The 14,414-nt window shown below is 38.4% G+C and overlaps 1 protein-coding gene across 1 annotated transcript; it reads left to right on the top strand.

Moving 5' to 3' along the window:
* Nucleotides 1-3,384: 3,384 nt before the first annotated feature.
* Nucleotides 3,385-12,581, top strand: ccdc107 (coiled-coil domain containing 107). The gene is made up of 6 exons (XM_034674117.1): nucleotides 3,385-3,772; nucleotides 5,148-5,368; nucleotides 5,463-5,532; nucleotides 5,786-5,876; nucleotides 7,108-7,217; nucleotides 9,804-12,581. The coding sequence occupies exons 1-6, from the start codon at nucleotides 3,631-3,633 to the stop codon at nucleotides 10,199-10,201; spliced, it is 1,032 nt and encodes a 343-aa protein (XP_034530008.1). The 5' UTR covers nucleotides 3,385-3,630; the 3' UTR covers nucleotides 10,202-12,581.
* The last annotated feature ends 1,833 nt before the right edge of the window (nucleotides 12,582-14,414 follow it).

The following is a 14,414-nucleotide window of genomic DNA, read 5'->3' as shown; positions in this document are numbered from 1 at the left end:
CAAAGAATAAGAAGTCAAAGAATCATTGCATCCCCTCAAAGTCAGGTGCACTGAACAAAAACTGACGTCTGTGTAAAAGAGCAGATGCTGTTGAGGAAGCTTTTTTTAGTCCTGCTAAAGAGGACCATGTTAGATTCAGTGTTGTTTTCTCAATTTGCAAACACCCCATCTGAGATACAGATGCAGCAGCTAACAGCACAGCACATGTCAAACCTGAGTTAAGATAACAAAATACAAGTTGAATAAGGTCACAAAAATCAGACGGGGGGAATAATTCAACCATGTATATTGTATTCCCGGGAAAATGAGGATGATTTCAAGCACCCATGACTTTTCCATGTGGCCAAAATCTCTTCACTTCAACAGATATCCGCAGCCAAGTTGCAGCCAAGTTTTGAAACCACAGTAGAAAACATCTGGTCCACAACCCCCATAAAATAAGGGATTATTTTTCTCACTTTGACAAGAAAACAATCATTTCATCACCAAGGTCACACCACAGATGGAACAACACTTTCAGCCAAGCAAGAATCTGGCACATGACCACTGTAAAGTCAAAAAAACATTAAGAGAAAAACCACACTATTACCATTTCCTCATCAGAAGATGTAAAGTGTTTCAGTTTAGTATTTTAATACATCCACACTCACAGCAAAGCATCTGCTCACTCACCACGCCTCCATTAAATCCTTGTTAGCTTCCGCAAATATTTTAATATTTTCAAAGAATCTGATAAATCCGGTCAATGATACCGCCTTTAGTATTGGCAGAGGGGTGTGTTCAAAACCACTCAACCACAACCTCCAACATTAGAGGACATTAAGAAGCCAGTGTTTCAGGAAAAACAATCAGGGTCCAAATGAGTCCAGTGACTGCAAGTTTGTTTTCTTCACATCTGAAACACTCACGTCTGCTGAAAGTCATGTCAGTACATCAAGCTAGAGTGTTTCTTTATATATACTTATCGATTGTAGTGAATAAACAGTGTACAAAGAAGAGGTTTCATGATTCAGGATGGTCCACTGAATACTATGATAAAAGAGAAAATAAAGAAGCAACTGAAGCTCCTTTCCTTATCATTTGGAGAATTGAAACAGCTCTTGCTAACTCTTCTGGGTCATTTCACACAGTTAAAAACTTTCCTGACCCAAAAGGACTATTCGATCTGACCCCTTGACTTACCTGCTTTAACCTGACTACTCTAGCTGCTTCCCCTGCAATCCACTTTACCATCCGCCTCCAACCCAGCTCCTCCTTTACTCTGTACCCGATTTTACCAGTGTCATATGCACTGTCACTGATGCTCGTTCTGTTCTGTACCCTGGAGGATCTTTGCTGCTACTCTCCCTGCCTTGGCTTTTCCTGTATGCACATAAAAGTGATCGGGTGGGGTTGCTCTCCCTAGCTGAGGCTTTAGCAATTCACATAGGCACCGGAACGGCTGGGAGCTCCCACGCAAATTAATTGATTTGTTTGCAAGAGTGGTCCTGACTGAAATGTGTTTTGTATGCATGTCAACTTTGCGCTTCCGTAGCTTTGCTTCTGTCTTTTGTATTTGTAGCCCACTTCTCTCTACACTGACAGAGAGGGGCCCTGAGTTCGTGAAATATAATAACTTTACTTAATAATAAATTACTCAAAGTAATATTCAGGTTTTTAGTCAAGTCTACAAAAAAATGTAAATAATTGTGGGTGCTTTAATAATGGTCAGAGTAAACAATATGATTTTGTTTAATTTACCTTTAACCAAAAAATTCTCCAGCAATCTGAGATAAATCACACCAGGCAACGCTGTAGAGACAAACTCAATTGTTCACTCAACTAAGTTGCAAATAAAATATACACTTCAGTGCTTGTTTTATAAAATAAAGGAATGAATTACTCTTCCCTTTGTTTTTTCAATAACTGTAAATCATCTTCACAGATTTATTTTTATTTATTTTATTTTATTTAACCAGGAGAAAACCACATTGAGATTAAAAATCTCTTTGTCAAGTGTGTCCTGGCCAAGATCAGCAGCAGCACATTCCAGAAAAATTACAGACAAACAACACATAATTCTAAAACATTGATGTTAGTAACAACAATATTTTCTGTTTTATTTCTCAAAATATGCCTTAAACTGGACCATTCATCTTATGTATTTTAGAGGCCAAACTGTGACCTAAGATTGCAAATTATCTTAAACAATAATATTTTTAGCATAAAGCATCGCTTTAATATGCTACACATCAAACTGCCTCTAAAACTTCAATAATGAATGGTCAGGGGCTGTTTAGGGAAGCTCTGAGGTGCTTGAGGAAACTCTAGGATGAGATCAAGAGTGGAGAGGGCATTTTCTATCTGTCTTTTTATTTAAATGCTGTTGATTTTTTTGTATGTATTTTAATGGCACAACAATGCAAATTAGCTTAGTAGATGAAATTTTGGTGCATCGCTTTAATATGCTTCATACCTGTCAATTTGCTTCTAAAACTTAAGAAAACAGCTGGTTAGGGGCTGTTCAGAGAAGCTCTGAGGTGCTTGAGGAAACTCTAGGATAAGATTAAGGATAGGGAGGGCATTTTCTCTCTGACTTTTTTTAATCATACTGTTTATTTTTTATGTAAAACTTCTAAAATTAATGGTCTGGGGCTGTTCAGAGAAGTTCTGAGGTGCTTGAGGAAACTCTAGGATAAGATCAAGAGTGGAGAGGGCATTTTCTCTCTGCCTGTTTTATTTATGCTGTTGATTTTTAAGTATTTTAACGGCACGCACAACAATGCAAATTAGCTTAGTCGTTAAAATTTTAGCGCATAGCATCGCTTTAAATATGCTTCATACTCGTCAATCTGCCTCTAAAACTTAAGAAAACAGTGGTCAGGGGCTGTTTAGAGAAACTCTGAGGTGCTTGAGTTAACTCTAGGATAAGATCAAGAGTGGAGAGGGCATTTTCTCTCTGTGTTTTTTATTCATGCTGTTGATTTTTAATGTATTTTAGCGGCCAAACTGATTTAAGGTTGCAAATTAGCTTAAACAATAATCTTTACAGCATATAGCATCGCTTTAATATGCTTCATACCTGTTAATTTGCTTCTAAAACGTAAGAAAACAGTTGTCAGGGGCTGTAAAGAGAAGCTCTGAGGTGCTTGCGGAATACTCTAGGATCGGATTAAGAGTGGAGAGGGCATTTTCTCTCTGACTTTTTTATTTATACTGTTGATTTTTTTAAGTAAAACTTCTATAATGAATGGTCAGGGGCTGTTCAGAGAAGCTCTGAGGTGCTTGAGGAAACTTTAGGATAAGATTAAGGATGGGGGGGGGGCATTTTCTCTCTGTCATTTTAATTTTAATTTTAAGCATCTATGATATTAGAGACACTTTAGTTGACATAAATGCATTTTGGAGTCGAAACAGCCCCAAAAACCACCGAAGAAGAAATGTGACACCTTTATTTTGAAAAGCTCCTCCCCGGAAGTCCTGTTCATGTTATGGCAGCGCTGCACAGCTGCTCCGAGTAGCAGAGACACATTTCAGGTTTCTGTTGAAACGTTTTACACTTAGTAGAGTAACGTTTCCTCCCTGTGTCGCGTAGTTTCTGACTTATCTTCAGTATATTTGTTTTCTGGGGCGTCTGGTATTCTGGAGAAGATGGTTCTGTCAACATCACATCAAGTCGCCCTGGCTTTCACGGCCGTGCTCTTCACGTTCGTGGTTCTGCCAAGGATGTTTGGAGTCGGTGGCGGATCCGGGACGAAGGAAACCAGATTTGACCCTCGCTACACCCGAAAAGGTAGAAAACCCAGTGTCAAAGGGGAAATGTCACACGGCTGTATGCTTCCTGTGCGCCTCCATACTGAGCATCAGCTGTCTCCTGCATGCAGACCGTTTCACAAAATAAAGGTCGAGTAAGATACTCTATGATCTGAAACAGGGGATGAAATTAAAGCACCATAGTAGGAGGACTGTCATTTTGTAGGGAAAAGCATGGACAATAAATTCAAATTATTAATAATAATAATAATAATAATAATAATAAAGTTGACATTTTTATGCAGGCGCTACAGTTGGATATGCATTTGAATTTTTCTTTGTAACATCCAATATTTTGTCTTTGCTTTCCTGCAGCCTGAAGACAAACTAAAATCTATTCATGCCAACCATAAACTGAAAAAATGCATAGTTTTTGAGGAGTATGGAAGCCCCCCTACAATAGAAAATGTAATGAGTTTTCTGCCTTTCTTTTTGCTATATGACTCCTAAGTTTAGGGTTAGTGAACAATTAATTATCAAAAGCATCAGTAGCAGTAGGTTAATTCATAATGGCACAGGAAACACAGCCACATGCTCATATAGGTAGGCTTATTTTCTGCAGAGCAGCTAAATGAAGCTACTTTGAATCACTTTGAGGGACAGTGGGGGTTGCGAGTCTGTGGCATCTATATTTTGGGGGTCACAGGCTCAAAAGTTTGGGAACCCCTGCCCTAAGTGGCCAAACATCCATACATTAAATCTGATCTGTTTTTCTGTGATTGCCTTGGCTTACTTACCGTGACATCAACAGATCATTACTGTATCCTTAGAGTTGTTAAAGCAGAAAACAAACACAGAATAAGGCAATGGTGGCATGGCATGTCTGTCACAGTACCAGTAGGCTTGTTACATCAAGAAAACAAGAAAAAGAAGTCAAGAACTTCGATAAAACAACTGAAATTAACTTGTTAGAACCGATGAACCAGCTTTAAGACCTCGAGGAAAAATCCAGAAAGCACTTGCATACATGCATTATCACAGGAAATGAGAGTATGTATTTATATGAATGATTTTCAGCCCAGTTGCAGTTTATCGGTGTCCATTTATCAGAGGTGGTTTTCCATTTGGGTTTTTTTTTCTGTATAACTATTTCTTCTTTTTTACTTGTATGTTTGTTTTTTTTCTATTTTACTTTTACATGTTCGAAATAAAAACATCAAATCAAATCAAAGTTGTGTGTCAGCCTGATGGATTTAGAACCGATGAACACATTTTAACAGAACAGAAAAGAAACCACTTTTATCTTATCACCATTCAGAGTTACTTGATTCTCTGCTTCTCGGGACACCTCATATTCAGGTTTAGTTTTCCCCAGCCTCCTCACCATCTGTCCCACCATGATGTGTTTTTAACAGCAGGTCCAGGCGCGGTGAGAGGTCAGCCCATCAACATGAACGCCCCAGGTTCCCCTCAGACCCCTGAGAACATGCAGCAGATGAAGAAGCTGATGGAGCAGGAGCTGAAGACCGACAAGTACAAATCCAACAACAACAACAACAACAAAGGCTACGTGTTTACTCTGATGCCTCTCTATGCCATCGGAGTTGGTGTGTTTGCAGCCTACAAGTTTTTGAAGGTACGTAAAGAGAAACACCAAATGACACAGAGAAGGTATTCATTTAAAGACAGACAGTCAGTCAGTGCATCATGTGTGTTTATTCTTCATGCAGATAAAGTCTTCAGATGAAAAGGTGCAAAAGGACAAATTTACAAAAGGAGCCAAAAAGTCTGTGGAAGCAGGTGTGTGTCACATGTACTGGGATTTTATATTTGCATGTGTGTGCTTTCTTTGTCCAAACCAAATATATATTTGACTGAAGGTTTTTTTTAAAAAATCTTTGCTCGTGTGTGTGTGTGTGTGTGTGTGTGTGTGTGTGTGTGTGTGTGTGTGTGTGTGTGTGTGTGTGTGTGTGTGTGTGTGTGTGTGTGTGTGTGTGTGTGTGTGTGTGTGTGTGTGTGTGTGTGTGTGTGTGTGTGTGTTTGCTTTGTGCAGAAAACCAGTTGAACGAGCTGGAACAAAGGTTAGCACAGACAGAGAGGATGCTCAACTCCATCCTCACACAGCTGGACCCGCTCACTAACTGGTGAGTCACCATCATGACCAGTTTTTTCACACACTGTGGACTTCATCTGTTTGCTTAACGCCTCGTCTCTGTAGTTTGAGTAAACATTCCTTAAACATGATCCTCCTCACTAACGTGTGCCCTCTCCTGTTTTTGTCACTTTTTTTTTGTCTGGCCTGCAGAGAGAAAAAAATCACAGACCGATGGTTTTAGAAAGCAGCGTATTATATGTTCCTGTCTGCCAAATCCCATGACGCTACCTGGCATGCCAACGATATCACCGTGCACCCATATCGTCTTGTAATTCAGGGGTTCCCAAACTTTTGAGCCTGCGACCCCCAAATTATAGGTGCCAAAGACTTGCGACCCCCACTGTCCCTCAAAGTGTTTTAATGTGGCTTAATTTGGCTGCTCTGCAGAAAATGACCATACCTATATGATCATGTGGCTGTGTTTCCTGTGCCGTTGTGAATTAACCTACTGCTACTGATGCTTTTGATAATTAACTGTTCACTAACCCTAAACTTAGGAGTCATCTGGCAAAAAGAAAGGCAGAAAACTCATTACATTTTCTATTTACAAGGTTTTATTCAAAATTTAGCTACTATTTTTGTCCATATTTTTTACTATAATGGGTAAAATTTACTATTTTTAGACAGCTTTTGTCATTGAACTTTTTTTATTGCATTTTTTCAGTATTTCTTTGTTCACCACAAGTTAACAACTTATATATAAGCAATACAAAACCAACAAAGAGAAGAGAAAAAAAAAAGGAAATAACGAATAAAAAATAAATAATAATTATAAACAGTAAAAACAAAAATGAATATAAACATAAGAAAACAAAGTTATACACAAAAATAAATAATGCATATTTTTGGATAACATAAAAAAACATCTTACGACCCCCCCCCCCCCCCCCCCCCCCACCCACCCACCCATTTGTGTCTCGCAACCCCCCAGGGGGTCCTGACACACACTTTGGGAACCCCTGTTGTAACTGACACACTTTCACACGGGATAAAGTCTCATGACATCCATCTTTTAATAGGAACAACAACACAGAAAGATGAAGGGAGTTTTGGCACATGACTTGCTGAGTTAAACTCATAAAGTTAAAAAACCAGAGAACCCAATCAGATGGGAAGGGTAATCAACAGCTAAAGAGCAGGAGCAGAAAAACTCCTCTGACATAAATCTGTGTTTTATCCTCACAGTGTGCTCAAGACTCTTTTTTTAAATTCCCTCTCAGTGTGAAGACAGTGGCTCAGGATCAGAAGAACGAGATCATGACTCAGCTTCAGACCATCCGCTACCTGATGAAGAAGAGAGGAATGGACTGTCCGCCCCTGAACATCAACGGTGAGCTGTGTGACTGTTTCTGATTGTGTTCACAGCGTAGACTAATTCATGTTTTTGCCCAATCTGATTCATGCAGTCACCACTGATACTGAATTTTCCTGCTGATGGCTGGATAATCATAAACTGATCATGCAGCTTCACTTCATGCTGCAGCCGCAGTTTGCAAACGGTGTTAGTGCGACATCTGTGTTGCGTGTTATGTTGAGATAAACCAAGATTTGAATGAAACCTGTGTAGCTACGTTGAGGAACGTCCATGGAGTGCAAAGTGTTTTGCATCTGGATCCAAACTTATGAATGTGGTTAAAGTCATATTTGCAAAATAATCAGTTAAAACATGCAGCAGTGTCCGATGACAGACTGTATGTTCCCAGTACTAAAATACTAAACTTTAACCTTTTTCTTTTTTCTTTTTAAGAACAGAATATGTACTGGTACTTTGCTTGGCATTAAAACTTAAGATAAGTACACATCAGAAAATAACTGCTTTAGAGTACAACGTCTATGAGAGATTCATCAGCATTTGTTTTAGTGACTTTTAAAAAATAAATCTTTTTTTGATCTTGTGTTGGTGGGGAGCAGATTCTCCTCTAAAAAGAGCCTATTTCATCATACAGTTAGTTCTAGGACTTGGTGTTAACAGATAACCAGTGCTCACATGATGTGTTGTATACCTGTGATTAAAACCAGAATATTTTAGTCTATCACAAAAGAACTATGGTGTGTTATTCCATATAACAGTTTGCATAAATGACAGAAGACGTGATATTAATTTAGCCTCCACAAGTAATACAACTTTTTATGCATCTCCAGCACATCGGTACGAAAATAACAGTTAAGAGCCAATCAGGCAACTCGATGTTTTTCAGCAGCACTTGACCAGATAAGCAGACAGTACTCAATGTGTAACAGAACAAGTGACCTAACAACATCTTTCATGGCAGAAGGTGGAACAAATCCAGAACATTTCCTTGAAATAGCTTTTCCTTTTCCCATCTTGGAGACAATATAATCAATCTGGTCCGACATTGACAGTACATCATCTATTTTGACACCAAGATTCTGTCTTGATTAAATGCTTAAAGTATGAACAATGCATGTCGTAAACAAGTCGAATAACAACGCATGCAAAGCAACACTAAAAGCCTCTTCGGCTGGGGCTCCAATCCCAAAATCTCTCTTTCTGTACCTACCAGATTATATTTAACATGTAATGTCCATGTTTTTGGATTTTTCCAAAAATGTTGATATAACTTGCAGAAAAGTACTGCATTCTTACTCTTTTTCCAAGCTTTTGTTTTATTGTATGATGGGTGCAGTGGTGCTGGTAACACCTTCAATAGAATTATAAAAGGCATGAGTATAAATAAAATATTTAAAAATAAAATAAGAGTGGAAAGAAAAGTTAAAAATAAGGCAGAGTTAAAATTATGATGAATTCAAGAAATGAATAGATAAATAAAGAATTAAATAAGAAACATAAATGTTAAAGCAATGATTATGATAATAATGCAGTCCAGGGCTAAAAATACATTAATTAACCAACATAGTAATTAAATCATTGTTTTTACAAACTGTGTATTTTGTACACAATGATCCACAGCACTCATTTCATCACTATAATCACAGTCAAGCTGTACTCCCTCTCTGCTGCTCTGACTATCTTGAGTATCATACATAAACACTTTTTCACCCACTGTTTCCGGCTGCTTCCATTTGCTCGGTTAAACTGCTGTCAAGCCTCTTCAATTAAACCCATCAGTCCACGCTCCATGTCTCATATTAAAAGCAGTCTAATGGATCAGATACATTTATCCCACATCTCATATCCGCAGATAGTGTAATGTTTTATTGAACGTTACTTAACCGCGCTCGGGATGAAGTAGAACAAAATAAATTAAAGGAACAAAGTGATTCAAACACAAAGAAAAACTCTGCAGCTTCGTATGTTGTTGTTGTGTTGTTGTTGTTTTGATGGAATTAATGATGTGAAAATGTTTGTTATACCGATTTTGATACACAACCAGTGAAAATAAGGCTGATATAGTATCTTAGCATCGGGTAAATTGACTGTCTGTAAGTGGATGCATTACATCCTCATTTAAAGTAAAGTAAACAATAAGCAAGTTATGCTTTAAGGTGTGGCTACATGTGATTGACAGGTCACGACCACAGCCAGCTGATTTGTCTTGTTTGTTTGTTTGTTTGTTTGTTTGTTAGTATGTATGAAAAGGAGATTGAGCTGCTGTTCTTTTCTTAATAAAGTGGATACAGATTTGTTTTTGCAGTCTACAGTCATTAATTTCACACTTGTTTGGAATTATGGATGCACTTTGGTTACCAAGCCTGTGCTACCATAGCTAGTTACATAGCTTATGCTGAAACCACGCTTCTCTTCTGCTATGATCTCTCATCCAAAAATGGTCTCTCCTTCAAAATAGAAATTCACAAACCGACATGTTAAGTTGAACTTCTTATGTGCCGTCTAAAATCTGGTCCTATTTTCTTTGTTCTGTTTTTGTTTCTGTGCATTATCTAAATGTCAGATTCAGTCTTGACTTGTTTCCCTTGTTGTTGTGACTTTCAGAGGCATCCTGCGGCCGTAATCTGGATGAGCTCATCGAGTCACTTGGAGCAAGGGACAACTCAACAGATGGGTCTTCTCCGGCGGACGAACAGACGTCTGCAGGAACAACAGAGGCTTCGGGAAAAGTCTACAAAAAGAGTTCAGATGCAGAGGATGAAGCTGTGAAAGAAGGGGAAGAAATGAAGGAGCTCATTCCAGAGGATTCAAAAGGGGAAGGGGAGGAAGATGGAAAAGAGGAAGAAGAGGGGGATATAGAAGTAGAGGAGGAGGAGGAAGAGGAAGAGGAAGTGTTGGAGGACTCTGAGCTGATGCCTTCTCTAGAGAACTCGTATGAGACAAACATTGAGGAGGTGGGAGCAGAGCAGACGGGCCTCAGGAGACGCAACAGGCCTGAATGAACTCACTGCAGGACTCCTGCTCTGTACAGAGACGTGACAGATTATTTTGATTATTTATTATCTGAAAGGCTTTCATTCCAAAAAGCTGTCCACATATTCATCCTAACATTTATTCTATTTGGATAACACAATAACTTCACTAGAAAAGCTAACACCAAACACGTGGGGCTCTGTTTTCCTGTTGCTCTAAAAATCTGCACCATGTTTCGCTCGCGCAGGATGCATCCACATTCATCTACTTTAACTGCTCACACATGTGCAGACGGTGCCGTGCAGAAGGGCTGCAGGCTTGGTGACACTTTTAAAAGCTGTGCTAATTACAGTGATGCATGACATACCAGGGGCTTGTACGACAAAGCAGGATTTGGGTTTAGCGAGGCAACTTTAGGCTCCACAGCTGAGATAGTGGTTCACTTCTTGTAAACATACATTGCCATGCTAACTCACAGGTAGGGTGTTTTAAAGTCTACAGTTTAAAATACAGATTTTATCTTTCTTTTATTTTTTCTACTGTAAACAAACCAACGTCACAGCCACCAAACTTCTTGCGATTTTGCTGTGGACTTGAGACCAATCAGAATCTTGCAAATGTGGCTCCTTCCTATCATTCACTGTCCTAAAAGCTCGACCGCCACTGCCCTCTTTTGCCAACTTTGAATATCGCACTAGCAACAAATCATACTAATTCTGCCTTTATGGTATGTTGAGGTCAGGTTCACCTGCTTATTACCTTTACCCTCCCTTTGTCACAGTAGATTTTACTGATGACAAACCCACTGTTTTCCAGTATGACAAATTTTACTTTGGTGCAAAACATGGAAGAAACACATCCCTACTATTGTTTCACCTGTGCATTAATGTCTTCAAAAAGTAAATGTCTTCAATGAATGGAGTATTTATTCCATTATGAGAAGTTCCACACAACATGAGCATGGAAGACTTTAATGACACAGCTTCTCTGTTTGTGTAGAGAAGACATACTGCCGTTGTTGCATTCTGACCCTTCACCATCCTGTGCTGCTGCCCTTCCTTCCTGCTGAGAGTGAGAACATTTTAAGATGGAAAAGATCCATAGAAGTCTTACCTTATGTTACCTAAAACATACTCATTTTTTTATATTTCTCATAAAGGGAGTGCCAGTCATGCTGCTGGATGCGACAAGCCTGCAGAATATGATAATGTTTATTGTAGAAGTATGAATGGCTGCATGATTACACATCAGAACATGACTATGCATGTAGGACTTTGTTTACTTTGCCTCCACATTGTGGCTGCATGATGTTTATTTACTCAAGAGGAAAATGACAATCATCCGATCAACTCGAAACGTTCAAACTCACATTTAAGTTGACTTTTTGTTTCACTATTCTGTTACTTTCCTGCATGTTTTTATGGTCAGTGGGTGTTAGTTTTGGTATTGTAGAAAGAACCAGCTATCACTTTGCCTTATCATTTAGTAACTTTATTTAACATTGCAATTTCAAATGCTTCAGAGAGACACTTTGAAGAGGCTCGTTTTCAGTTCGGTCACACACTTCAGCAGCCATGAAACAAAAAGAACAAAAAAAATTTGGCCTGATTTAAAAAAAAAATTGAAAGATATCTTGCTGTCAATACCTGACAGTTTATTTACAACTGAAAATGTAGCTGCAGTATCACAAGTTATATGAGTCATTCAATTAAGTGTGTGTGATCATTTTGACACGTTTGTTCAGCTGAGGTGAATCATTGAATTTCAACTCTCAGTGTAATGAAATGTGGTAAAAACAAAAAAGGTAGAGTTTAAATCTTTCTCTTCTTTTATATGATTTGAGACACCCTTGTGGTAAATCTTTTGTTGTGTCTTCAGATGAATATGATCATGTTTGACTCCTATGTGCTGCAAGACGTTTGATTTACACTACCAGTCAAAAGTTTAGACACACTTTCTCATGCAATGGTTTTCATTTCTTTTAATTATTTTCAACATTATAGATTAATGTATAACATATTCTAGTTTGTTTAACACTTTTCTGATAATTAAATAATTCCATATGTGTTCTTTCATAGTTTTGATGTCTTCAGTATTAATCTACAGTGTTTCAAATAATTAAAATAAATACAAACCCTTGAATGAGAAGGTGTTTCCAAACTTTTGACTGGTAGTATAGTTTAATTTTTTACTTTTTGTATCAATATCCTTTAATATCTTTTGCAAATAAATTCACCTTGAATTTATTATCACACCTTTAAAAAAACACAAATGTTTGCCTTAATGTAATTTGTAAATGTTTTTGTATCAGTTCTTACCCTTTATGTGCTGATTGTTGTGTGTTTCACGTGGAGGCTGAGTTTGTAAGCTCAGCTCGCCTTAGTAGAAAATAAAGAGAAGGAAGTGATACCATTGGTCTGCATGTTAGAACTGGGCGTGTCCCAAAGCGAAAAACTTTCCACTTGACTTATCTAAAGGAAAGAAAACACTCAGAAAGCAGTGGCTAAACATAGTCTGCTGGTAAAAAATGTCCAATTGGTTTGCTGAGTGCGGCTAACACTTGCAGAGCTAGCACCAGCCTACAGCCCTCCTTGTAGGTTAACGTCTACATGCGTGTGCTGGTTACATATTTCTCCAGTAGAGTAGTTATAACCAGACACAGCCTACATACAGCTTCATCTCCATTTTCTAGATACTGTCAAACTGCACTGTGCTATGGGATGCCACATGTCACTTATAACTGGCACCTAATAGAAAGGGAGTGTCTTACAACAAACATGGATGCATGTCAAACAAAGTATGTCTTTCAAGGCAATTATACTCACATGATGGCGGTCAAATCCATTAGATGTGGGCCAAAACATCTAATGCAGGGGTTCCCAAACTTCTCAGCCCGCGACCCCCAAAATATAGGTGCCAAAGACTTGTGACCCCCACTGTCCCTCAAAGTGATTAAATGTTGCTTCATACTTCAAAATTAGTTTACCTACATGCACATGTGGCTGTGTTTCCTGTGCTGCTGTGAATGAACCAACTGCTACTGATCCTTTTGTTGATTAGCTGTTTGCTAACCCTAACCCTAACTTTAGGAATCATCTGGCAACAAAGAAAGGCAAAAAAACGAATTGAATGTACTGATTTGCAGGGTTTTATTTCAAATGTAACTATTTTTTTTTTTTTTTTTACAATTAGTAAAATAAGCAATTACTTGAAAAAAAAGTAAAAAATCTGGAAGACACTGCGAAAATGGGAAGCTGAATACATTAGATTTTTTTTAAAGCTTCCTTTGAACATGCTGCTACACAACAGTTTTACATTAAACAGTCAGAAGGAGTGTGAGAATAACCTGCTGGGCTATGTTCTATGTTATATTAGAGATACAGGTGAAAGAAGAAAAGACCTTTTACGTGAAGCAAAAATGTGAAAATTAAATATTTCTGAGGAAGCTTATGAGAAAGTCAACTCTATTCAACTCAAACTTTATTTATAGAGCACGTTCAAAACAACAGGAGTTGACTAAAGTGCTGTACAGATCAGAAGCAGCACAAATGACACAAATAACCCAAACAATGCCAAAGATACAATACCAAGATACATAAACACAGTGCAAAAACATAATTAATAAAGATAGAATAAATTAAATTAAAATGTATTATTTATTAAATGTTTTGCCATATGTCCACTCAACGTTGATTAAAAGCCAGGGAGAAGAGGTGAGTCTTTAGAGATGATTTAAAAACCTCAATTGATCCCACAGAGCGGATATGCCGGGGCAGGTTGTTCCAGAGCCGAGGGTCAGCCGCCACAAAGACTCGCTCACCTTTGGTTTTAGGCCTCGTTTTGTGGGTGACCAATAACAACTGACTCGACGATCTCAGTGTTCTTGCAGTGACATGATAATGGAGAAGCTCGGTCAGGTACTGGGGGTCTAGGCCATTAAGAGCTTTAAAGACAAACAACACAATTTTAAAATCTATTCTAGAAGCAACCGGGAGCCAGTGCAGCAAAGCTAGGACAGGGGATATGTGGTCACGCCATAGGGTCACGCATGTGTTTGCCAGTAAGGAGACAGGCAGCTGCGTTTTGTACCAGCTGCAGGCGGTGCAAGAGTGAGTGGTTCAGGCCAAAATACAGTGAGTTGCAGTAATCCAGTCGTGTGTTTACAAAAAGTATGGATTACAGTCTCAAGATCTCTCTATGACAGGTACCCCTTTACTTTCCACAAAATGCTCAAATGATAAA

The sequence above is a fragment of the Notolabrus celidotus genome, chromosome 21 (assembly GCF_009762535.1).
Source record: "Notolabrus celidotus isolate fNotCel1 chromosome 21, fNotCel1.pri, whole genome shotgun sequence".
NCBI lineage: Eukaryota > Metazoa > Chordata > Actinopteri > Labriformes > Labridae > Notolabrus > Notolabrus celidotus.
The sequence above is the reverse complement of the archived record's forward strand: the minus strand, read 5'-3'. Positions and strand labels throughout refer to the sequence as shown.

Bases quoted from the DNA above. Each gene is read 5' to 3' on its own strand.
- ccdc107 (XM_034674117.1), top strand. From the start codon at position 3,631: ATGGTTCTGTCAACATCACATCAAGTCGCCCTGGCTTTCACGGCCGTG. The intron at 3,773-5,147 runs GTAGAAAACCCA...TGTTTTTAACAG, and splicing joins CCCTCGCTACACCCGAAAAG to CAGGTCCAGGCGCGGTGAGA. The intron at 7,218-9,803 runs GTGAGCTGTGTG...TGTGACTTTCAG, and splicing joins TCCGCCCCTGAACATCAACG to AGGCATCCTGCGGCCGTAAT.